The sequence below is a fragment of the Capricornis sumatraensis genome, chromosome 23, assembly GCF_032405125.1.
Source record: "Capricornis sumatraensis isolate serow.1 chromosome 23, serow.2, whole genome shotgun sequence".
Lineage (NCBI taxonomy): Eukaryota > Metazoa > Chordata > Mammalia > Artiodactyla > Bovidae > Capricornis > Capricornis sumatraensis.
Genome location: NC_091091.1, coordinates 16,243,970 through 16,270,789, shown reverse-complemented (window position 1 = coordinate 16,270,789; position 26,820 = coordinate 16,243,970). Strand labels below are relative to the sequence as shown.

Sequence of the window (26,820 nt, the reverse complement as noted above, 5' to 3'; positions counted from 1 at the left end):
AAATTCAACCTGCTCTAAGAGCCTGCGATGGCTCTCTAATGCTTTAGGTCCAAATTTTTCTCTTGTTTTCTCCAAATTGTGACCACATCTACCAACTTACCCTTATGCCTCCTTGTATTCCCCCCATGAGATCTCGACTGAGAATCACTTCCTCATTCTCACCCTTTACTTTATCTCACATATTTTTCTTGCCTGAGACCCCTTGCTTGAATGAGACCCCTCTCCCCCATTTCCAAGCAGAAACAGGTTCACAGAAGACATCCCTGCTTCCAGCCCAGCCTCCTAAACCCAAGAACTGAAATTCTCCCTGGCATACCACCCAGGGCACCCAAAAGAAGATGTCTGCAGGGCCGGGCAGGTGAGAAAATGAGACCCGAGCTGGGAGGGAGACAACCCAGCGGTGGGGTTGGGGTGGGTAGGGAGGGTGGGCTGAGCTGGTGCATCTTGCTTGGAGGCAGGTGTATGGATTAGGGCCAGGGGAGAATGGGGGCCCAGGGGTGCCAAAAAAGATAGAACTCTACAGTCTAACTCAAAATTTCTCTAATTTAAAAAAATACTGAAGCTGTCAAGGAAAAAGCCACATGGCCTGGATTTGGCCCGCCAGGGAGTTTTTGCTTCCTTGGTTAAAGCAAGACACTGCTATGACTCAGTACTGAGTGAGTCTGGCCTGGAGTGGAGGAGTGTTAACAGTCCCCCTGGGCCTGCGGGGCGGGTAGTGGGGGTGGGGGGGGGTGGGGTATCATCAATCTTCCTTTCTAGTCCACACCACAAACCTTTCTTCTAAACTTCTTGGAATACACTTCCCAGGAAGTAGAGAGAGCTGGGTTACTAGGTTATTTGTCCTTTGCCTGCCTCCTCAGAATAACCACAGAGTACTAAGGCTCATCTGAGCTGCAGCTTTCTTTCAGAGTACCCTTTATTCTCTGATTCAATATCCTCGGTGGTTTTAAATGCTAACATTTTTATCTGGGTATAAAGAGGGCTAGAGTCATCTCAAGCTGATTTTTGTCTGAATCATCCTTTTGAAAGAGAAATCCTATTGTGTCCCTTCTTCTGTTTGAAACTTGGTTTTCCATGGCTCCCAAGGATACAGACAGGGGCCCTTAACTAGAGTCTGTCCTTTCTGGCAGCTTGCTTTACTTTTCCGTGGCTTAGCTTCTTCTCATGTAAAAATATGAGTTTTAAATTAGATTAAGAAAAACAAAACAAAAAACTTGTCAGAGTGTCCAGCTCACCGTGAGCACCCAATACCTGCTAGCCTTTGTCATTCTGAGTTCTCCAGACTTTCTTGAGAGGGAACCCTCCAGATCTCAACTGTCCACTCAGACTTCAAGCCTGCCATATTCCTGGCTGTCATGGGGCCTTGGTAAACGATTACTTCTGTCTGGAACATTCTTCTTGCTCCCCTTCCCTTAGATAACTAAGGAGAGCCTTTAGCCTTACATGGAAGCCTTCTCTACTTGAGTCAAATCTCCTTTTAGAGGGTCACATACTCATGGCCCTTCCCCTGGTAGCATGCACCATGGCCACAACTTGTCATTTATTTTTGTAATTACTTGACTCCCTTCTGGTCTTTAAGTTCCATGTGGGTGGGTACAATGTCTGTTCTATTCCTGGTAGCTGGCAGTAAAGGTATTTAATAATATTTGCAAGATAAATGAATTTCCACCACCAGCGGCCTGTCCTTGGCATGTGTTGGGGTATGATGACCGCTGAGAGAGGGCATTCCCCCAAATACAGAGAGGGAATATAGACCCCTCTCTCAGTGTGAGGGCTGTGGAATGGAAGTGCCTTCATCTCTTTGCTCAGGAAAGAGACTTCAGACCCTTCAAAGCAGGGCTAATGCAGAGATTGGGGTCACTTCTTTTCCCCTTTTCTCTTTTCTCAACAACAGCGTAGGTCCACTTTGCAGAGATAAGGCCCTCAAGTGCCCTTGTCAATTGGCTCAGGGGTACGAGGACACATAGAGCAGAGACAGAAACAGACCAGAGAGAAGTCATTCCATGGCTGTCTGCCTCAATATAGGCCAGGGCAGGACTCTCTCACTCAGAGGCCAAGGAAGATCAAAGGCTTAAATAGTCCTCGTATGGCTCTCAGACAGTCTGACTTCTGCCCTGTACCTCCAGTCACAGATTGAGCAGGATGGGGACCAGCCCAAGCGAGTTTTGTAAATGATGCTTGAAAAATAGTCATTGCTGGTAAGTTAACTCTGGATGGTGATGCTCACGGGTTCGAACCAGATGGCTTCAAATTTCTTTCCTGGTTTTAGTATGGGGAATTGTATGTTATCTTGAGTTGTATGTATGTATTCATTTACTTATTTTTTCACTCAACAAAATATTTTCTGAGACATCCTCTCCCATTTGGTTGACTCTGGGCCATGACTATTCAGTCATAGATGGGAAGATCCTTCCACCCACCCCTACAGGTTCCCATAATAAAGAATGCTGCGGATGTCTTAGCAGTCCTGGGAGGAGTACAGGGCAAGGAGGCAGCAGGTACACAGAGAAGAGATCAATTTTGTAGTCTGGATGGACTTGCAATCAATTGGGGGTTCTATGTTATATTTATGTATGCACACATTCACACGCGTGTATGTACACACGCACACAAGGTCAGTACAGGGTGAAATGTGAGTCGGAGTTAAAACTGTAGGATTTCCTGCTGGTTAAGAACTTGGGCTGGGGATCAGAGAGACTTGGAGACCAAACACAGGCTTTGCCCCTTTAAGCCCAGCTAAAGGTTTTAGTTCTAGACTTGGTAGTCCACAAGCTCAGATCCTGTGCATTGCCAGAGTTTCTGAAACTTTTATACTCTCAGTTTCCCTCCATGTTTCCAGATCATCAACAAAAATTTCTGCTTGAAATGGATTTTAGACCAGTCTGCTTACTAACGCACAAGTTGAGTGATTCTGGGTGTGAATCGGGGTAAAATACCCATGACTGTTAGCAACGGTGTTTCTGGTGAACGTAAAATTCACAAGGAGAGCCTCAGAGGGGCGGAAGCAACCATTTGTTCAGGCCATCATAGAATCACTTGTTATTACAATGAAATAGAGAGTAAAAAAAGGCTTAAAATGCCAAATATGTACATATTTCCAGCTGGCAAAACATTTTATACTTTCCAGAAGATGGCAAAATCTTCTGTTAGAGTTTAGTCCATTGAAAACCAAACATTCTTAAAATGTCCACTTACAACTTTAACCGTACTAGTAATTTCTTGGTTTTAAGACTCAATTCCGACAGAAGTTTAAATAATGACTCAGACTGTCCTGAGATCTTCTCTTTTTTCCTCTTAAATATTTGCTACTAACCCACATGTTATTATAAACAAATTATAAGTATATTCCACTATGTTCTATAAATGTTCCCATGGACAAGAATTTTCCTAGCTCATTTAAGTGAGGTTTTTGTCCTTTAAAAAGGTAAACAATTTAAAAACACTCAAAAGGATTAGTTACATATATTGAAACATTTAATTTTATTGTAAAGAGTAACGCATCTTCACAAAAATGTACAAACTCTAACGTGAACACTAAATTTTATACAAATCTTAGTAGACATGGTGCCCAATCCCAGGAATAAATGCTTAGTGTCTTTTCTACTCTGGAGGGAACAGAGATGATACCAGCAAAAAAAACGGAACTAAACAACAGAAGCATCATAATAGAGGCGAGAGCTTGTTTTCCTTAGTTACATAAGGTGTTCACATTTCTCCAGGCTCTTAAGTGATTTTAGAAACCTCAGACTTCACTCAAGTTGGTACAGGGACCCTCTGAGCCCCTATATTCTGTTTTCATCTCAACTATAACATTTATTACCATATGAAAATTGCAGGGATGTTTGTCCATCTCCTGCACTATCAGGTAACTTTCTTGAAAGTTAAGACTTTGTCTTATTCACTGTTTTATCCTCAGGGCCTAGCACAGTGCTTGTCGCATAGAAGATGCTCAACAACTGTTTGTTAAATGAATTCCTGAATGATCTGATGCATGAATCCTAAGGAAAACCTTACAAAGGGGCAGACTCCAGCCTCTAGATACCTCCTTTCAAGTGTCCTGTAAGGATGTGAGGGCGATCTGGTTGTGACATCTGTCACCCCACTGATCGCCAGGGTTGATTCGGCTGATCTGGCTGGCCAGGCGGGTGTCCCCTTCCTCCCTCACCACTCCATGTGCGTCCCTCCTGAAGCTGCACACTCGGTCGAAGAGGACGACCATCCCCGATAGAGGAGGACCGTCTTCAGTCAAGGATGTATGAGTAGCTGCGCTCCCCTGCTAGAACTTCCAAGCTGTCAAGTGTCCTGTAAGACACTACGTTTCTGAGTCCAGAGCCAGGGAAACCTGGGGGTTTGTGTGCATCTAAGACTGAGTTAAGAGCAGAGCACCTGAATTAAGAACAGTGGAAGGCTGGCATTTCAAGCAGCTGGTAAGGGTGGCAGCAATCATCATCTCTACCCTCGTCATCCTCAGCATCACATCATCAACCTAACATTTACTGAACAGAGATGCCAGATGCCTTGCTCAGTTCTTTATACACATTATCTCATTTAGTCCTCAGAACACCTCTGTGAAGTTGTCACTTTTATTCCTGATTTACAGTGGCAGGCACTAAAGCCTAGAAAGTAAAGTCACCTATTCAAGATGGCATAGTGTTGAAATCAAGACTCAAACCCAAGATAGAATGACATTCCCAGTCAATTTCTTTTAACCATGAAGCAATTAATAGGACAAAGAGAGCTCCAGTAATACTTATTCATTCTAAGCCCTTCTCCTCACCTACTTTAACAAAGCCTCTGTCCCCCTTCTCATCTGAATGTGAGCCCCAAATGGCTGCAGAAAACAGTATTATTGGAAACAAGGGGCTTGAATCCATCAGTTTGCACACAGGCTCCAAATGCCTCTTTTTAACCACTAGTTACGTAGTATGGACAAGGACATCAACATTCAAACAGTATAAATGCGTAGGAGGTGACAAATAAAAGGCCTCTCTTGGAGGCAACCATTTTTGCATGATTCTGTGCCTATTCTTTGACAGTTATCTTTTAACTGTAAAAAAGATTTTGGAGATTTCCCTGATGGTCCAGTGCTTAAGAATCTACCTGCCAATGCAGGGGATATGGGTTCCACACCTGGCCTGAGAACTAAGGTTCCACATGCCTCAGGGCAACTAAGACTCATGCAGTCTAACTACTGAAGCCCAAATGCCCCAGAGTCCGTGCTCCACAACAAAAGAAATCACCGCAACGAGAAGCCCAAGCATGTGCTGCAACTATAATAGTTCCACAAGTAGAGAAACCCGCATGCAGCAACAAAGACCCAACCCAGCCAAAAATAAATAAATAATAAAGTACAATTTAAGGATGGAAAGAAAAGATTTGCATCTCATTAAAATATATATATATTCCCTTCCCTTTCAAGAATAGTGTATTTAATCACCTCGATGGAAGATGAGAAATTTGGCCCATTCTCCCCATCACTGCAAATTACATCTTTTTAGTTTTATTTTTCTGTTGATAACTGTATTGTTTCAGCTTTAAATACTATTCTTCCTGTGCTTTTTTTTTAAATTTATTTTAAATTGATTTAAATACTATTCTTAATCATCTCTCTTTATATTTCAATTTAAATGTATTTCTTAACTCCCCCAACGTTATCCAACTGCTCTTTCTCCTTCTCTAAACCTTCCTTTTCCAAGATCAATGCAATGATTTCTTATTCCAGGTTGTTTGGGGGGAACATTTACTTACTGACATTGAAAAGTCATATTTTAAGACTTCTTGATTTAAAATAGTTATATGAGTTCAGTGTTATATGCACTAAGCAAGCTTTGGAGGAAAGGATTGGAATTTCTTGTTTTTTTGGATACAGAGTTTCAAATAACTATCTTGCAAATGGTTTTCTGAAACATGGCCCACTCTGAGTTTCTGGAACTAGGACTTGGTATTTTTATGATCAGTTCAAATATGGGATGAGATGGTAGGATGGCATTACTGACTCAAAGGACATGAGTTTAAGCAAGTTCCGGGCGTTGGTGATGGACAGGGAAGCCTGGCATGCTGCAGTCCATGGCATCGCAGAATCGGAACACGACTGAGCGACTGAAATGAACTGAACAAATACGGAAAGTCCAAGTGACTGACTGGGGTTGCTGTCCTCACCAGTCATCTTTCTGAATTTAGTGTTAGGATTTAACCAACCCTTAACTTCTTGATTTCTTGATGCAATGGGAAGGATAGATGAGCATATGATCCAACAATTCAATTAACTTTTACCAACATTGGAAGGATGTACTCCTAATGGTAACAACAGGGGACAATTTTGTGCACTGTACAAAGGTCTGTACCCAAGTGGAAGAGAGATCTGAGTCTACATGCTGTGCACTAAATGATGTATGTGGCGATGAGGCTTCATCACTCTGGAGAGAGTGAAGAGGGGGCCTTTTTGTAATTTTTACAGATTACAATGGGCCAGCAGTAACCGACACTGCCTTAGCAATGCTGTTGTTCATTTGCTCAGTTATGTCCGACTCTTCTCGACCCCATGGACTGCAGCACGCCAGGCCTCTCTGTCCCTCCCCATCTCCCCGAGTTTACCCAAGTTCATGTCCATTGCATCAGTGATGCCGTCCAGCCATCTCATCCTCAGACACCTTCTTCTCCTTCTGCCCTCAATCCTTCCCAGTATCAGGGACTTTTCCAATGAGTCAGCTGTTTGCCTCAGATGACCGAAATACTGGAGTTTCAGCTTCAGCATCAGCCCTCCCAATGAGTACTCAGGGTTGATTTCCCTTAAGATTGAGCGGCTTGGTCTCCTTGCTGTCCAAGGGACTCTCAGGAGCCTTAGCAATGCCTCATCCTAAATGCCTCCAGTTCTCACTACTCTTTCCTTGCATCCACTTTCTACACCAGGCATTCTCACCTGAAGTATCAGAGATTCAAGCTCTTCCCCTCCCCCTTTGGCCATGCTTTTTTTTTCCCCCCATTGGTCATGCCTTGTAGCTTACAGTATCTTAGTTCCTCAACCAGAGATTGAGCCTGGGCCCTGGGCAGTGAAATCATGGGGTCCTAACCACTGAACTGCCAGGGAATTCCTGATCAGAGACTCTTGATTTGGTAGGTTTGGGATGAAGCCAAGGAAAGCTATTTTGTGGACACTCAGGCTGGGCGATTCTGATGCAGGTGGGCTAAAGATGATGCTTTGAGCAGCCCCACTCCACACTGCAGCCAGATGGATCTTTCTAAAGGATCTGATCACATCACATCCTTCCTTAGAACTCTTCTGTGTCTCTCCTACTTACAAGGTAGAATCCAAGCTCTTTATCATGAATTACAGCCCCCTGGAGACCTATTTTCTTGCCCCATACCTTCCTATTTACTTCCTGTGCACCTCAAACTTTGGCCATAACAGCATGGTAGACCAGCAGTCCCTGAACACATCATGCCTTTTCCTGTCTCAAGTCTTTACATCTGGATGCTCTGTTTCCTCTACCAGTTACCATTGGCTCCTCTATCTGTCCCTGATGCTTGCAGGGGAGTTTCCTTCATCAGTCAACACCCCAGGTCTCTATTCCAACCCACCAGATCCCTCTCTTCACAAAGCCCAGCTAGGATCCACTACAGAAAGAAAAGGAGATAGTGTTTTCATGGGGTAGCAAGTGAGGAGTAAATGGGCTGATACAGTTAAGGGGGCTCTGGACCCCCAGAGGCAAGAGGTGTCTGAGGAAGAAGGGAGAAGAGTTCAGACAGGGAGCAAGGAAGGCCCTGGTGATAGCTCTGTAACCATTCCAGGACTTTGTGCTGATAGAACCTTCTGAGACACTGAAAATAACTTTTGTACCAGCTTGGAAACTTACTCAATGTATCTGCATTTTCATTTGGTATGAGCCTGATATGTTCGTGCAGCCCACAGTGAAAATTAGTCCTTTCTTTGGTTCTAAAATTATCTCATTCAATTAAATGTGATAAAGAGCAATGATCACATGTTCCTTGATTCTGTGAATACATCTGCCCCTGGAATCCATGAAAGTTTATGGACTGTCTGTTCTGTGCCTGGTCCTGTGTCAGGCAAGATGCTCATGGGAGAGGAGGATGAATATTAGAGACTGAGACCAGAAAAATCCATAATCAATTAACACAAAGCAGAAATGGACAGTGCCATCGGAGAGCTGCAAACATGTCTGCATCATAGCTGTGACCACAGGCCCTGGAGAAGCTTGATCTGAGTTGGCTACACACACTGACTAGTTGTATGACCTTAGGCAAGTCATTTAACCTCTGTGAGCTTTAGTCTCCTAGCACTAATAATTTCTTCCTTACAGGATCTCCAAAAAAGGACTGTCGTCGTTTCCTAGCGCTGCCCTAACAAAATACCACTACTGGATGGTTTAAAACAACAGAACTTTGTTTTCAGTTCTAGAGGCTAGAGGTCCAAAAGCAAGGTGCTGGCAGGGCCATGCTCCCTCTTATACTCTGGTAAGAATTTTCTCCTGTCTCTTTCCAGTGGCTGCTGCTGGTTGGCCGTCCTTGGCATTCCTTGGTTTGCATGCATCACTCTGATCTCTGCCTCTCGTCTCACATGGTGTTCATCCCAACATGGTCTGTCTGCCTGTTTCTTCTTTTGATAAGGAAAACCATTCACTGGGTTTAGGGCCCATTCTAACAGAAAACAACCTCATCTTAATGCAGTTACATCTGCAAAGATATTACTGCCAAATAAAGTCCCATCATAGGATCTGGGCTTTGAACTTCAACGTATCTCTTTCAAGGGACCCAAGTCAACCCAAAAGGACTACATGAAATAATGCAGATGAAGGACTTGGTGCATTGGCTGAAACACAATAAGGACTCAACAGGCTGCCTGAGTTCAAGCACAGACTTTATCACAGACTACCCGTGCACTCTGAAGCAAGTTTCTTCGTATCTCTGGGCCTCCGTTTCCTCATTAGTAAATAGTACCTCTCTCATTGGATCATTGAATGGTTTTCAATGAAGCCAAACATGTGAAGCATTCAGAGTAATACCTGGCACCCAGCAAGAACTAAAAAAATAATATTCACAACTATTACTATGATTCTAATTCCAACTCTTCCCTATGCCCAACTTTCTCTTTACAGATGGGAGAGTTTACAACTTCAGATATAACAGTAATAAGGATGTCAGCTTGGAAAAGTTTTCTTAAAAAGTTAGTTCCTCTGCTTGACCCTCCTCCTCCCCCAAAATACACTTGATTGTTTTGACTCAAGAAGCATCATATATCTGGTAATATTTGAGGCTGATGACTTTGTGCTGCCCTGGAGCCTTGGAGATGTTCCCCCTTGTTATAAGCAGGGGTATGGAGTCACACTCGTCAGAAATACTGTGCAGGTTTAGGGCACATCTAGACGTCAAGTCACACTCCTGGATCATGCCTGGCCACATGTATCCCAAGGCAGAGGGCTTTCATCCTGCACCCATCAAGCTTCCTGGCCCCATGAGCTACAGACCCCACCTTCAACTGACTAGCCTTGAACTTTGTGAATCTTTTTAGGGTGGCAGTAAGGGCTACTTCAGTAAACTGGAATCCTATTGTTACATTTTCAATGAAGTGAGAAATATTATCTTACAAGTTGAAGGCTTCCAGATGTGATCTTTCCATTGTTCATTGAGGTGACACTGCCCTAGACAATAGTGGGCACTGAATAAATACTTCTCAGTTGATTAACTGGTATCAAAACATACCCCAAGTTGCATTAAAGCATACTTTAACATCAAGAAAATAATTTCAAGGTCACAAAACTAGTAAGTCAGATTTAAATACACTTAAATCTTGGAATTAGAACCATGGAGACATCTTCTCTTGCCTGGTAGGCATGTAAAGCGTAATTGTTTTGATTATGAGGAAGTCAACCAAGACAGCCTTCATAAACTAAATTATTTATGAGGTACAATCACATAGTTCAAATGTGTGTGTGTATATTCCTATTAGGTCTTCCTATTTTTATACGCAAAGGTATTCACTTTAGAAAAAGACACAAATAGAATATACTTATTGCAGTAAAAGAAAATAAGTTGAAAATTATTAGACCTTTCTATCAGAAACAGAATATTCCCCATTTTCAAATAAGAATATTACATCTGCAGGGCACTTTTTCTTTTCATGTGAAAGTGAAAGCGTAAAGTCGTTCAGTCACGTCCAACTCTGTGACCCCATGGACTGTAGCCCATCAGGCTCCTCTGTCCATGGAATTCTCCAAGCAAGAATACTGGAGTGGGTTACCATGCCCTCCTCCAGGGGACCTTCCCGACCCAGGGATGGAACCCAGGTCTCCCGCATGCAGATTTTTTTATAGTCTAATCTATGATGAATAACTTTATTTATTAATAACTATTCTACACATACACACACCCAAACTGGTTAAAAAGTGAGCATTTCCTACTACATAATTTAAATATGGGTGACTATGCTTTGTCCAAGTTACATGTAAATATTTAATCTTTCGATTTACAAACTTAGGAACAAGCTGATACAAAATGTACACTTGAAAACAGCCACATTATATTGAAAAATCCTCTTTCTTATCACTATTTTTTTATTTTACTTTTTCTATTTCAGTGCTTTGAAGTGAAGTGAAATGAAGTCGCTCAGTTGTGTCCAACTCTTTGCGACCCCATGGACTGTAGCCCACCAGGCTCTGCAGTCCCTGGAATTTTCCAGACAAGAGTACTGGAGTGGGTTGCCATTTCCTTCTCCCATTACTATCAATTACCTCATTCCTTTCTCTCCCTTTTGACCTAATCTTGCTTTTGTAATTTTTAGTGGGGAGTACATTGGAAAAAAGAAAAGTAGGCGATGGATTTAGAAAACGTCTTTCTGATTATTGAAGTCAAGAACTCTTTTGGCTGCCACTGCTCTACAGAGTTGGTCCTGGGATTCTAGCAAGGTTAATGGGGAGGAGGAAAAGGGGAATTAGATGGGAAGCAGAAAGATCTTGACTGTATTCAACTAGTGGAAGTCCCTGACAGGATGGAGTAAGTTCTCCATTTTGAGACAGTATGCTGCTGCTGCTGCTACTAAGTCGCTTCAGTTGTGTCTGACTCTGTGCGACCCCATAGATGGCAGCCCACCAGGCTCCTCCGTCCCTGGGATTCTCCAGGCAAGAACACTGAAGTGGGTTGCCATTTCCTTCACCAATGCATGAAAGTGAAAGTGAAAGTGAAGTCGCTCAGTCATGTCCTACTCTTAGTGACCCCAAGGACCGCAGCCCACCAGGCTCCTCTGTCCATGGAATTTTCCAGGCAAGAGTACTGGAGTGGGGTGCCATTGCCTTCTCCTTGAGACAGTATATCCTTGCTGATTGATGCGTCATATCAGAAAATGTTTCTCATTATTTGGCAAACTTTCCATTGAGGAGACGGACCATCCTCACTGCTCCTGAAGGCAGAAAACCAGGAATGAACTGACTGTTGGCTGATTTTTTAGAGCTACTCATACCACTGGAGGGGTGCAAACTGATGAAGATGTTGGAGAGTTAGAAGAATCTTGCAGACTGTGGTAATGCTGCAGAGCTGGCCAATCAACCCTGACATTATCAAGTCCTGACTTGGGAATGCCCTGTGAGTAATGAAGAAATTGGTTGGACATTTTCTCTTCCTATTCTTACCTACTACAGGCAGCTCCAACCCTCATTTTGTAATCATAACCACTTCTAGGAGACAAGTTGACTTGGGGCATCTGTAGGTCTCCTGGAAAGCTGTCTTCACATTTCTTTTTCACAAACTTGGTTCTTTCTAACATCTTCATGGGCCTGGCACTAGAGACCTGCATCATGCGTTCCTCCTGTTTCAATCCTTTTATTTGTGAGTGTGTGTGAATTTGTGTAAAAACACATATAACGAAATTTAGCATCTTAACCATTTTTAATGCAGCTGAGTTGTATTGAGTAAATTCATATTGGTACACAATTATCACCATGATCCATCCTCAGAATTCTTCATCTTGCAAAATGAAACTCTGTACCCATTAACAGTAACTCTGCATCCAAACCCTCCCTCCACCAGCCCCTACAACCACAGTTCTACTCTCCGTCTCGATGCTTTGGACTATTCTAAGCACCCCCACACGAAAGGAATCATATAGCATTTGTTTTTCGTCCTCCTTTCCCCCCCCCCCACCTTTTCTAACTTGATTTAATCCACTTTCAATGCAATCTCTCTCATGGAGAAGGTCATTCTTTTTGACCCTCTTCCTTACCTTTTCCCTCTGGGAAAAAATTACAAACTCTGTCCTGTCTCCCTCTTCCCCTTCATTCCGTGTATAAGCCTCTCATTAAAAGAAAAGAAAGTTACTGGGATAATAATTTTCTGAATCTTTCACATTAGGTATGAGTTTCAAAATATAATTAACCATAATAACAGAACTATAGATGCCAACATCTAAAATCTCTGAAATGGCCCAAAGTTCTTTACAAAATCTCCATGCAAGTTTTACTTTAACTCTTCTCATCTTAATTAAAATGGTTTCCCCTCAACAACAAATGCCTTTTAACTCATTTGTATTGCTTTTTTCCTGGAGGCTGATGCTCAGTATTCTAATAATTGTGTTTTTCTTTCTGTTCCATGGGAAGTGTGTAGATTTCAACTGTGTTGTGGGTTAAGGAGGTTTTTGAGGACTAAAGTCTGGAACCAAATCTCCATGTTTAATACTGCTTCTCCAGGAAAGCGTCCTGCGTTCCACACAGCTCCTAAGAAATGAACTCTGGAAAATGAGTCGTTTATAACCTGGAGACTGAGTGTGTCACACACTTCCCATAGATTTTCATTAGTGACACAGAGCTGAAAGTTGTTGGCCTGCTCGATGCCACAGAACACACAGTGAACAATAAAGCAAGCAGGCAAACGTGGCATAGCAGCCAAGCATGTCGTCCAGACCCCTGCTGGAGTAGGAGGCCGATAGAGCTCAAGACCCAGCTACTCAATATGCTGAACCTATAGGCTCTCTAAACACTCCATGATTTTTGAACGGCCATGTGTGGTTTTTTTAAGACGTATTACAGTCCACTGCATGTTGAAGAACCATATATTTCACTACAGCACATACAGATTTTGAAAACCCCATGGGAGAAAGCACTGAAGTTGAAAAAGATGTCCAAGAGAGCAAGGTAGAGATACAGAAATTAGCTTGGAGCTGAAGCCAACCTGCTAACTATATTACTCAGCAGAAACTACTTGCAGACGGATATCAGACACCATTAAAGAGCTGCAAAACAGAAAGTTAAAAGAAACTCCCAACTCTTGCATAAAACCCAATTCAATGATAACTCATTAGCTGATGATCCAACAAGTCCCAGAGATGGGAATGCTGATCTCAGAGTTCTGATCTGAACAGGAACGTGCAAAGAGCAATGGAGATCAACTTACTTACTATCAGGGCAACAGACACCTTAACTAATGGCCTCCTCTTTTTTCCCCAAAGGTCTGTGTAAGACTGGAGGCAGCCTGCCTGGGAACCAAAACACAACATTTGGGGAGCCTGGAGATATGTCCTTTTTCAATTAACAGAGAAGAAACAAAGTGGCTTTTATTGACTTTGTTCCTTTGCAGCCAAACCATTTGTCACATGGACCATTAACTCTCCTTCCAAACGCTTTGAACTCTTAGAGTCACTTCCACATTATTTGGCTTTTAACTCTGTGCAGTCTGTTCTTTGAATACTCGGTGCATGCAAATCTGGCTGCCTCACTAGGATGATAAAAACTTAAAGGCAAGAAAACTGACTTGTATGTTATTAGGATCTCCCATAAGCCCTACACACTGCTTGGCACAGGGCGGGTATCTGATATAAAAGCCTGATTAACACACAGGATAAGCTCCTTACATAGAGTCGCAAGCATTGAAGCTCTGCCAACTCTATATGTCAATTTCAACTCGAATTCCCAGGAAGATCACTGATGCAGAATGCAAGCTTGGCAGTTACCAGGAGCCACATCAGAATAGAGAAATCTTGAATCCTGTGGGTAGGGGAAACCCTTACTCCCTAGCGACTATAAGTTCCATGGGTGGAAAAGTGAAAGTGAAAGTCACTCAGTTGTATCCGACTTTTTGCGACCCCATGGACTATACACGCCACGGAATTCTCCAGGCCAGAACACTGGAGTGGGTAGCCTTTCTTTCCTCCGGGTGGTCTTTTCCATGGGGGTAAGGGCTATGTTTTGTCCCCAACCCAGAACGCAGGGGCTCAAAAAATGTATGCTGAATGAATGAAACATATATGAATCTGAGTTTCTCCTCTTTAGTCTCTGGGATTAGTGGTCCCCACCTTGTGTTTTTCTTCTTTCATCATTTATAACCGATCCACAACAGTTAAGGTGACACCAGAAAACAAATCAGCATGGTACACAGACAGGTGTGGACCTCCTCTAGGGTCTTCCCAAGGGGTGCTGGGGTGGGGCGGGGTAGGGGAGGTTGAGGGTCAAGGAGGAAGACCACTGGTGTGATAATCGCAGGTCTGGGGCTTGCTGTGGAGGGACGAGAGGGACTCTCCTTGCGAAAAGTGGCAGGATGTCAGAGAGGGTTCTTGGCAGCCCCTGAACAGTGGAACGCTGCTCTGCATGGTCCCTGTCTGGCTGGCAGCTTCCTGCCAGGGAAGGATGCCAAGTGGGTGGTGACAGCTGTGCAGTGCACAAATCTCCATTGGTGCGCAGCCATTTCTGACCTGCCTGTCTGCCACTTGTTGGTAGTAGCTGGGAAGTTCTGATGCAGAGACCCCATACTCCACTAGTTTTCATTTCTTAGCAGGATTTCTGACTATCTTAGTCTTTTAAGATGGGAGTCGTTGGAAGATGGCCTTTAGTTTCTCCGGTCAACATGAACCTATTAATTCTGTGTAGGCAAGAGGACTCTATTCCACTCGGTTTTGAGTGAAACAGTTGGTTTTCACTGTGACCACATGACTACACTTTTTCACGAGCTTTTTCATTTTTATTTTTTTACAGTAATTGACATCTGTCATATACCACCACTAGGAGAAATCATCTATTAGAATAACTTAAAAAAATTAAACACAGCCTTTTAGTCATTTACTTCTTTTTAAAAAGAAACTTCAAAATCTTAACATTCATTATTTGGAATGCTTACACCTTAAGGGATTTTGGTAAAGGACTATCATTTTATATTCTTTTAAAGCAGCTACCTTTTCTAAAAGTTGTTGATAAGAGGACTCAATTTTCCATGAGGAGATGCATAAATGTTAACTCAGACTCTTTTCTGCATTGAACGATAAAGAGTTAAAAGAGAAATGTCAGACAGTACCTTTCAGCATCATTCGTCCTGTGGATCCTCCAAAAGAATTGAGGAGGCTGCTTCTTGCTCCTAAAGATATGGTGGCTTCCAGGAGAGAGCCGGTGATGTACTGAGATATGGAAGTCCTTTGCAGGGTGGCACGATACTCACACACTGTGTCTCGGACACATTGCTTTAAGTACGGACTGACACTGATCCTTTCATGGGCTGTCTCGGAGGCTGGGAGCTTGGCGAAAAAATGGAGAAGAGATCTAATTGTCTCTTCCGTGGCTTCTCCCCTTCTCACTGCACTGTAGATCTGTGAATAGCACAAAGTACAGGAAGTATTAATCTAGTTTCTTAGAAAAGCAAATTAACTTGTTGACAAAATGCCAAGATGACTTATTAAGAAAGAAGTCTCAGTCGCTCTAAGCGCAAACACTCGTGAACACTGGGCTCATACATTAACCTGAACATTCTACAGACACCATTTATTTGGGAAAGCTATGTGCAGTTATGAAATAGGTCGTTCAAACAACCCTGCTATCAAACAGAGCACTTACGACTTGTACCAACCAAAAATATATTCAGCTCAAATTTCTCCTCCTCTTTATCAGAGCAAAGCTCGTCTACAGTGGGACAAGGGCATACCTTTCCTATTTGCCGTTCTGGACTCTCTTGAGTGACTCCCCCAGATCTGTCTATCTCCAAGGAACCCTGCAGACTCACATTCATGAGGAATCCTCCTTTCATGCTCAGAATGAAGTAAGGGTGAGTGGGTTAAGGGGCAGGAGAACTTCTATATTCCCTTTTTGGTTATAAGCTTTCAATCCATCAGCTTGGATCAAAGTCTTTGAATCCTTTTTCCCCTCTTCCTCCCTGACCTCCACATCCAGTGAAATGACAGATCCTGTCCACTTCTCCTTCCTTCCTTTCTTCCTTCTGCCTCTGCCACTATCCTGATTTCCTCTTTCCTTCATCATCTGAATTCACCAAGAATTATTTCAAAGATATTGGAGTATTACAACATTTTCCCAGCCATAATTCCAATCCACTTCAGTGCAATTGTTCAACATGCATTCATGTAGCTCTGCTCTGTGCAAGGCACTGCATTGAAAGATGTCAAGTGTTTACGAAGAGTAACAGACACCCCTTGCACTGTAGGACTTCACAATCTAACTTAGAAAGTGAGACCTGAAAGTTATGAGGTTTGACATTATATCTGGGAGGTATGGGGTTTTGTCAAGGTCTCTGGGAAGCCGGAGCCTTCTTGGCAGTGTATAAATGCCAGAGAAGAAAGATAGCACAGGGTGAATTAATCTAGCTTTCTGATGGTGGAATAAATGTTTACTATATTGTGTTGTCTCCATCATGCTACCTTGAGCACCATGCCTTGGTTGACAATTGATGCATTAAATTAAAAAATTGTTCTTCTGTGTTTATATACCAGGTATGTGTTAGGCCTTGGTAAATACAACAGCTTCTCCTCTCTCTGAGAGTTCACAGTCTAATAAGGAGGGTGAACAGATAAAAAGTTCAGGGTAGGATGACAGTGGAGGTCATCTCCTCTGGTGACAGCGATGAGTGGCGAGGGAAGGGAAGAACCTTGCATGCTCTCCAGACTCCGCACGCACCCTTGTGATGCTGCACACTCCAAAGCTCACCTTAACTAGCACGCCGGGGTACTCAAAAGGACCCCTATGGAGCTAGTCTGTGGTGACACCCCGACTAGATTCCTAGTCTGCCTTCCTCTGCTTTCTGGTATAGACTTTCCATTTGAAGACAGGGTGTGGAATCTTTAATTCTGTTGTTAAATTCCTAGTGGCCACAGAGATGGTGTGCTGGGACAGAAGGAGCCCAGGCTTTGGGGTCAGGTTTGTGGGGTTGCACACCCAGCTCTGCCTTGACCAGTCAGAGAGGATACTAATGCCCATTCTTAGAGATGTTCTGGGATTCCCCCCGACAATACATACAAAGTGCTCAGTCTGGTGTCTAGAAACGGTGCCCATTAGCACCAAGCAAGAAGAGAATGGACCCTGCTCTAAACAATCATCAGGTGATTGTATAACAACAGAGCACAGTCTATGAAATTCACAGTGATGGAGTTATACCCTTGCTCTTCCGTGCTGGATAATGTCATCCTAACCTTATTTGGGTGTATCGTGAGGACAAATGGGGGGAGAGAGTTGCAGAGCTCAGGACCTGCTTTTCTTCTCCCAGCTCCAAATCACACAGGCAATCTCTAACACACTAAGTCTCAAAGAGTCCATCAGAAGTAAACACTCTGGATGTTCAGAGAAGAGAACCCACTGTGAGATTTAAGAGGTAAAGATAAAGAAAGAAGCCTGGCTCTAACTGGGGCAGCTGAGGGAGGCAAGTCACATGGCAAGTAAGGGTGAAGAGGCTGGAAAACATTGTGTCCTGGGGACAGTGAGGAGGGCAGGTATTAAGAGCAGAGAGTGTAGGGAAATCACTGGGGAATTGAAAAGGTCAGTTGGCTTGACAAAGGAGAGCCTTGAAAGTCAAGAAAAGAGGTTTAATCTATCAGAGATGGGTAGCCCTTCACTGTTTTTGGTCTATTTGTTTGTTTTCAGCAGAGGAAAGCTGCTAAAAAGGCCCCGTGGCTCAGTGCTAAAGAACCTGCCTGCAGCGCAGATGCAGGTTCAATCCCTGGGTTGAGAAGATCCCCTGGAGCGGAGCATGGCAACCCACTCCAGTATTCTTGTCAGGGACATCTCATGGACAGAGGAGCCTGGCAGGCTACAGTCCACGGGGTCGCAAAGAGTCGAATACGACAGAGAAACTTCACTTTCTTTCACTTTGCCACCGGCACGCACATAGTGAATCCCTCCTAGATTATCCTAGATTATCCAATGGCTAGTCCACTTGCCATCACAGACACATGAGAGAGCCCAACAAAGATCAGCTCATCCAAACTAGGAGAACCGTCCAGACAATTCACAGGAACACAAGCTATATAAATGACTGCTGTATAAACCATTAAGCATTGGGAATGCCTTGGCACAGGGCAAAAGTCAACTTACACAATGATGATGTGGTAGGTGCAATGATAAGTATTTCCTTGCATGATATCTGAATCCACACACTAGCCCTATGAGGTTGACTCATTTTGCAGATGGGGACAGTGAGCCTAGAGAGGCAGAGTGAGACAATTAACTTCACACAGCTGGTAAGCGACTGAGCCAAGACTGAAGCTGGGTTTGTCCAGCTCTGTGGTTCCGCTTTATCCATTGCACTAAACACGGTCACACCCAAAACCCAAACAACAGCATTCAAGAAAATGTTGTTATTTGGCAAGAGTGTTAAGTGATGTTAACATTGCAGTTGTTATAGTTTTTATTCATGATAATTCCTTTCATGGTCACCCTAAAGTACTTTGGAAAACAGTCAAGTTACGACTAATGAACGAGCAAATATGTTTCCTTTTTATGGAGATTTGTAGTTTAAATTACAAGGTGAAAAAATATATAAACTTTATCTCACTTGATTAATGTGGTAATAGAAGGTGCTGAAAATTAGACAGACTAATGCCCTATATGGGTCAATATCTTTTTTTATATAAAAGCAGCATCTTACAACAGGGCATCCAATCTTGGTAAAAAGATATGTGTCCATCCATTTATCCAATGATTGATTTTTATTTATTGAAAACATACATTGTGCCAAGCCCAGTGGCTTTGGGGATCCAGCAGAAAGCAAAAAGAACTTTATTTTACTGGAGGAAGGCAGACAATAAACAAGTAAATCAAATAAGTTAGCTAAAAATTGTAGGCTATTATAAATAATCAAGATACATTTCAGATATGGACTCTACAGGACTTGCTAAAGTCACTGGGAATGAAGGAAGGAGTCAAAATTTTTATAGTTGGCCATTGTGGAGTTCTTAGAACTTTTAAGATATAAAGCATTTGTCTTTATATGTATATTTGCATAATATAAATATAAATTAATATAAATATTATAAATCGACTATACTTCAATAAAAAAGATTTATATAAAGAAGTATAGATCAATGTTGCCAAAAGTGCCCTTCATAGCACCTATGTTTACCCACCACTGTGAAGTGTGAGTGGGTCCCCTCCATGGAATTATACTACTTCCACTATGGTGGGGCTGCGTTTGAGAAGCATGACCTCAATATTATGAAGTTACTTGCATAAAAGCAAGCAGTCCTTAGATAATACTTAAGGAGACATTTGAAGTTCCTTGTGACTCAAGAAACCAACACTGGGACATGGAGTTCAGATCCAAACCCAAATAAAACAAACATTCAAGGCTGGGTAATTCAGACAGAGATGAAATCAGACTTAAGAGCACTGAAAGACATAAAGCAGCCAGGCACATCGGGTCCATAGCACTCACCCAGGAGGAAAGCTCCTTCTTCTGTACAGCCAGAAAGGGCTTTGTCTTATCTTGACTTCTACTTGGGTCAAAGAGAGTGCTTGACAAGGGGAGTCAATTTTGTACTTGCTCTGTTCCAAAAGCTTTCTTTCTAGGGTCAGAGCTCTGGAAAATCACAATGTTCTAAGATCTGATAGCATATCTCATGAAATCTTTCAACAAGAAGAAGGCTTGTTACTTAGGTGTCCATTGACCCTTAACAGTAATATTTGTGGGCTTCCCTGTGGTTCAGACAGTAAAGAATCTGCCTGCCAATGCGGGAGACCTGGGTTCAGTACCTGGGTCAGGAAGATCCCCTGGAGAAGGGAATGATTACCCACTGCAGTATTCTTACACTGGAAATCCCATGGACAGAGGAGCCTGGCAGGCTACAGTCCATGGGATCTCAAAGAGTTGGACATGACTAAGTGATGAGCACACACACACACACACAATAATGCTTGTAATCACCACAACATCTAATGAATGTTTAAAATGAAGTAGGCACTGAGCACTGAGACACGATTTCATCGAAACTCCAGAACAGCTCTAGAAAGAGGTCCTACTATTACCATCACATAAAAATAAGGCACTAATGCTCATACACCTGACTCAGCATCAGGACTCTGCATCTGTAAGCCAGTACTGCTAGCCACCAAACCAAACAGTTAGAGAATCCTATACTGCTGTTGTCAAAGAAACCTTTTTTTAGAGAGGGGTAGATAGCTAGTGGGAAGCTCCTGTATGGCACAGGGACCTCAGCTTGGTGGGAGGGGTGGGATGGGGCGGGTGGGAGGGAGAATCAAGAGAGAGGGCATATATGTATACATATAGCTAACTCATGTTGTTGTACAGCAGAAACTAACACAAATGGTAAAATAATTATATTCTAATTTTAAAAAAAGCTAGAAAGAAAGGTAGAGTGGATGCAAAGTACTGATAAATTTACCAACAGCTGAATTCGCAACAACAGTGCTACTGACCATTAGACAGTGGAGTCATACTTTCAAAATCTGAAAAGAGAACCTAGATTACTATGGGTATTGCAGTAGCGATCCTGCCACCTCTCTTTATGGTCTGTTTCCTCCCTCTAGAATGCAACTTCAAGAGGATTTTATTTCCGTTTTCACTCCTCTATCACCAGGGTCTGGAAGTTTTGGCATTACAGCTTCTCAATAAATAGCTCTTAATTGAATTAATGAAGGTCTTTTATATCTTCACCAAGAAATTGGCTAGAATCCTTTAGTTTTTTGGTCATGACCTTACTGGATTCATCTAAACCACAGGTGGCATTGTATTGTCACCTGTATGTGCTGAACATCAGATACAGAAGTCACATGAAATAGCACCAAATCTTTACAAAGCATTCAGAAAAGCTGCAACCAGATGAGGCTCTAATTGTGATCTGAGGGGCTCCCCAGGTGGCTCAGTGGTAAAGAATCTGCCTGCCAGTGAAGGAGACACAGAAGACATGGGTTCAATCCCTGGGTTGGGAAGATCATTTGGAGGAGGAAATGGCAACTCACTCCAGTGTTCTTGCCTGGAAAATTCCATGGATTAGATGGAATTCCAGGGATTAAATTCCATTAAATTCCATTCCATGGATTAAATTCCTGGTGGGCTACAGTCCATGGAGTTACAAAGAGTCGGACACAACTGTGTGACTGAGCACGCACGAGCACGCACACAAATGTGATCTTTTCTGAGAATCACCAATAGTTAAACATTATCCCATTATCATTTGCGGATTTTCCTAAGAGTTGAGAATGCTTAATCAGATCTAGTCTCCATGCTGAGTTTTCATGAAAATGATGATTTGAAAGAATCATGGGTGTTTTTCTTTCTGGCTTACTTCACTCTGTATAATCGGCTCCAGTTTCATCCACCTCATTAGAACTGATTCAAATGTATTCTTTTTGATGGCTGAGTAATACTCCATTGTGTATATGTACCACAGCTTTCTTATCCATTCATCTGCTAATGGACATCTAGGTTGCTTCCATGTCCTGGCTATTATAAACAGTGCTGCGATGAACATTGGGGTACACATGTCTCTTTCAATTCTAGTTTCCTCGGTGTGTATGCCCGGCAGTGCAGTATACTAACGCATATATATGGAATTTAGAAAGATGGTAACGATAACCCTGTATGCGAGACAGCAAAAGAGACACAGATGTACAGAACAGACTTTTTGACTCTGTGGGAGAGGGAGAGGGCAGGATGATTTGGGAGAATGGCATTGAAACATGTATAATATCATATAAGTCTAGGTTCGATGCAGGATGCAGGATGCTTGGGGCTGGTGCACTGGGATAACCCAGAGGGATGGTATGGGGAGGGAGGTGGGAGGGGGGTTCAGGAGTGGGAACTTATGTACACCCATGGCAGATTCGTGTTGATGTATGGCAAAACCAATGCAGTATTGTAAAGTAAAAAAAAAATTAAAAAATTAAAAAAAATAAAAATAAAAAAATAAAAGGATCATGGGGCTTAGAGAAAACAGATATGGATTCAATATGGACTTTCTGGATTCAGCAAATACTGAGTTGCAGTTACAGAGACTATGGTACATGCATGAGGACAATGACACACACAAAAAAGGACAAACTCTGTCATGTGATCAAAACCCACCCCCTACCACAGTTTTCTATATCTAACATGAAGGGGTGAACTAACATTATCCCTACATCCCTCTTAGTGTTACTGTTTGATGACCAATACGTCTCAGCTTTCTTAAATGGAGGACAGAGGATATTGATTAACCTTAATTTTAATGATAATTTTGATCATGACACTTTTTAATTTTTTTGAGTATAATTGATTTACAATGTTACCTTACTTTCTGCTGTACAGCAAAGTGAATCATATATCCATATACACACATACACTTTTTGTAGATTCTGTTCCCACATAGGTCATTACAAAGTATTAAGCAGGGCTCCCTGTGCTCTACAGTAGGTTCTTATTATCTGTTTTATATATAGTAGTATGTACATGTCAATCCCCATCTCCCAGTTGATCTCTCCCCACCTTCCCCCTTGGTAACCGTGTTTGTTATCTGCATCTGTGAGTCTGTTTTGGAAATAGGTTCATTTGCACCATTTCCCCTAGATTCCACATACAAGTGCTATCATATGATACTGGTCTCTCTCTGACTTACTTCACTCAGTATGCCAGTCTCTAGGCTCATCCACGTCACTGCAGATGGCATCATTTCATTCTCTTTTTAGATCATCATTATTCTTGAATACAGCCTATAGTCAGTATCTCACTTATCAGCGTTCTCCTTCAACATCATCTGTCATTTCTCACTAGTGACGATATATCCACTTCTAACAGCACCCTTAAACTCCCCAAAATGTGATACTTAAAGTAGCCTGAGCTGGAAAAGCCAATAACCACAGTTATCTGAACTGTGTAAACTGAGAGTTAATAGGCTGGGGAACAATGCAGGAGCCTTCCTCAAGGAATCAAGTGTGAGAGTTGTGGTTTGGAAAGCCCTTTTACTGGTCTCATGGGCCCCTTTCCTAAATTCTGGAATCCAGAAGCAGTGTTCTAGAAGGCTGAGATGCTGGAAGCTTGATTTCTGATGGATGTGTGTGTCTACACAAAATGCAATGACATAAAAACCGCCAAGTTTCCTGAAGAGTCAACAGAAACAGTGAGGCTGTTATGGGCTGGAGGGTGGTAGCTGAGGCAGCCTGGAGGCCAGAGTGGTAAGGATGGGGAGAAGGAATTTGGTAGCAAGCCCGTTGCTTCCTTTGCTCTTCATTCTACATTCCATTCAAGTGCCTGTGCAGAGAATTCCATTCTACTGAGAATATTCAGACCATGCACGAGACACTGACCAAACAGAGCTCCACAGAGCCAAAAATAAAGACTTTGCTAAGGCCAGGCCAATTAACCAGAGCTATGCCACCCGCTTCTGTAGGAAGTCAAAACTTTATGACTGCAGGAAACGTCTAAGGAGTGTGAGGGGATGTCCCCAGGACACTTGATAATCTGGGAAGGTAAAGGCTGGGAATGAAGGCCCTTCCACATATCTTCCTCCAATCCACATTTTACACTTGTGTTCAGATTTTGCCTCCTCCATGCAGCTTTTCCCCAGCTTCAGCAAGAACTTAGCATCATTTTTTTGAATTCCAGCTGCCCCCATAGAAAACTCTATAGTGGCACTTTCTGTAGACTGGGGAAGTCGCTGTTTACTCCCCCTCCAGGCTCTGAGCTCCCCAGGTGGGGATGGCAGTCATGTTTTGTTCCACATTTTGTCCCCAGCAGGAAGCACACTGCCTAGCTCCTTGCAGGCAGTGAAGAGAGGGGGTAGGGGTGAAAGCACTGAAATCCTTAGAGCAGGTGCTCAAAGTGTGGTGCCCAGAACAACAGCCACAGCACCTGGGAACTTGTCAGAAATACATATTCTTGGGCCCCACCACCTCAGACCTACTAAACCCAAAACTCTGGGGTTGGGGCCCAGAAATCTGCTTTGTAACAAGCCTTCTGGGTGATCTTGATTCCTGCTAAAGTTTGAGAACCTGATATTTTATGAGATCACATTACCTTTCATTTCTGACTGCACTTCTCATGTTATCCGTCCCATAAACATGCACATCCATGCCATCTGCCTTGTAGAATGGGAGCTCCTGAGGGCAGGGGGGAGGTGCTCATGTCTCTCTATTTCCCCAAAGCCCCTACCTCAGAGTCCAGCACAGGGCCAACTCGATAAATGCTATTTTCATGAAGAAGCATCTCTTGCAGAAATTCCATGCAGCTATTCATGTACCAGGCCTTTCTGAAACGATGCTTCTAGCTTAATATTTCCCAAGATGAATCATGTCTGAGATACTAATTCTACTGGGAATTACCATACAGATGAATCATATTTGTAATGAGAAAACCTGGCTGCCAAGGAAGCCTCTTGAAAAAAAATCGAATCAGTACAAATGGATTATGTTGGGAGGCTTGTGATGTCAGGCTGCGAATTAGGTCGACAGAAGGGATTTAAAGGCCTGAACTACCAGGCTCCCTGCAGCTCCAAGGAGCAGCGGGTCAGTTAATGAATCACATGGGGACAAAGCCCCTGCAAGACAAAAACAAACTTTCACAAATCCTCGAGATTGTGTTGCCCTGGCTCAGAGGCTTGGGGCAGCGTTCTTGCTCAGATATGCACATGGGAAGCTATGAGGGAAAGAAAGTTCCTGAAGTCCTGTGGCTCCAGGCTGCTGTGTCCACAACAGGTAGATGAGACCAAGATCAATCTGTAGGGCTAGGTTGTTTGCTTCCTGAGCCCCAACTGGATCCCTACTCACCAAGCTTCTAACTTCCCTTCCTCTGCCCAGCTCAAAATGATCAGTTCAGTTCAGTTCAGTTCAGTTCAGTCTCTCAGTTGTGTCTGACTCTTTATGACCCCGTGGACTGCAGCACGCCAGGCCTCCCTGTCCATCACCAACTCCCAACATCAAACTCATGTCCATTGAGTCGGTGATGCCATCCAACCATCTCATCCTCTGTTGTCCCCTTCTCCTCCTGCTTTCAATCTTTCCCAGCATCAGGGTCTTTTCCAATGAGTTGGTTCTTTGCATCAGGTGGTCAAAGTATTGGAGTTTCAGCATCGGTCCTTCCAATGAATATTCAGGACTGATTTCCTTTAGGATGGACTGGTTGGATCTCCTTGCAGTCCAAGGGACTCTCAAGGGTCTTTTCCAACACCACAGTTCAAAAGCATCAGTTCTTCGGAGCTCAGCTTTCTTTATAGTCCAACTCTCACATCCATACATGACTACTGAAAAAACCATAGCTTTGACTAGACAGACCTTTGTTGGCAAAGTGAGGTCTCTGCTTTTTAATATGCTGTCTAGGTTGGTCATAACTTTTCTTCCAAGAGCAAGTGTCTTTTAATTTCATGGCTTCAGTCATCATCTGCAGTGATTTTGGAATCCCCTAAAATAAAGTCAGCCACTGTTTCCACTGTTTCCCCACCTATTCGCCATGAAGTGATGGACCAGATGCCATCATCTTGGTTTTCTGAATGTTGAGTTTTAAGCCAACTTTTTCACTCTCCTCTTTCACTTTCATGAAGAGGCTCTTTAGTTCTTCTTCACTTTCTGCCATAAGGGTGGTGTCATCTGCATAGTTATTGATCTGCAAGGTTATTGATATTTCTTCCGGCAATCTTGATTCCAGTTTGTGCTTCATCCAGTACAGCATTTCTCATGATGCACTCTGCATATAAGTTAAATAAGCGGGGTGACACAGCCTTGACATACTCCTTTCCCAATTTGGAACCAGTCTGTTGTTCCATGTCCAGTTCTAATTGTTGCTTCTTGACCCGCATACAGATTTCTCAGGAGGCAGGTCAGGTGGTCTGGTATTCCCATCTCTTTAAGAATTTCCCACAGTTTGTTGTGATCAGAAGTATCAGTGGAACCATCTATGCTGATGGCCCCAAGAGGCCCCTTTCTGCCTGGGTCATTGCTTCTGGACCAACCAACACTACCTTTCCTCCTTCTATTCTTTGCCTGAAGACTGCCCGAGGCTGACCTCCTGGAACACACTGCTCTGACCACCAAGGGTGGGACGGAGAGCAGATGCCTTAGGGTGGAGAGAAAGAGCCTGGTCTCTGCATCCTGTGATCCTGCTGGACTTCTAGTGCTACCACCTACTAGCAGCGGGAAGTAACTTGTGTTTCTTTAATGGAGGTTATCACAGGGTTGTTATAAACCAGGATTAAATGAGATAAGATAGCTATGGGTTCTCCGACTACATAGCCCTGGAGGATCCAAGTGTTCACTATAGCATCCATACCTGAATCTCTAGAGCTCTAAGGCCATGCCTGCTTGCTTGCAAGACCAGAAACAACTTCGCACCCCGCATACCTATCACCCCTCCCCCTCCTAGTTATTCACTGGTGCTCCCAAGGCGGTGGAACCTCTTCTAAGCTCCGGAGTAAGTTTGCCCAGCCTCCTCAATGTGAACTCATGTGGAGATGTCTGAGTGTTTTCTGGTCCACAGCTCCATGAACAATCAGACTCTGAGCTCAGTTATGGGCAAGTGCACCTGCGACACTATAAATGCAAAGTCTTATTGCAGTGCCTGGTTACATAGGTGGTGTTCAATAAGCAGGAACTTCTTAATAGTCCTCCTGGTTAACATGGGAGTTACAGCATG

General features: G+C 43.1%; 1 protein-coding gene across 1 annotated transcript in view; it reads right to left on the bottom strand.

Moving 5' to 3' along the window:
* PLCE1 (phospholipase C epsilon 1) overlaps positions 1 to 26,820 on the bottom strand; it is a 329,527-nt gene that overhangs the window by 180,521 nt on the left and 122,186 nt on the right. Inside the window, exon 2 of the mRNA XM_068961526.1 lies at positions 15,286 to 15,574. Coding sequence (XP_068817627.1) covers positions 15,286 to 15,574 — 289 coding nt within the window. The remainder of the gene's footprint in view (positions 1 to 15,285; positions 15,575 to 26,820) is intronic.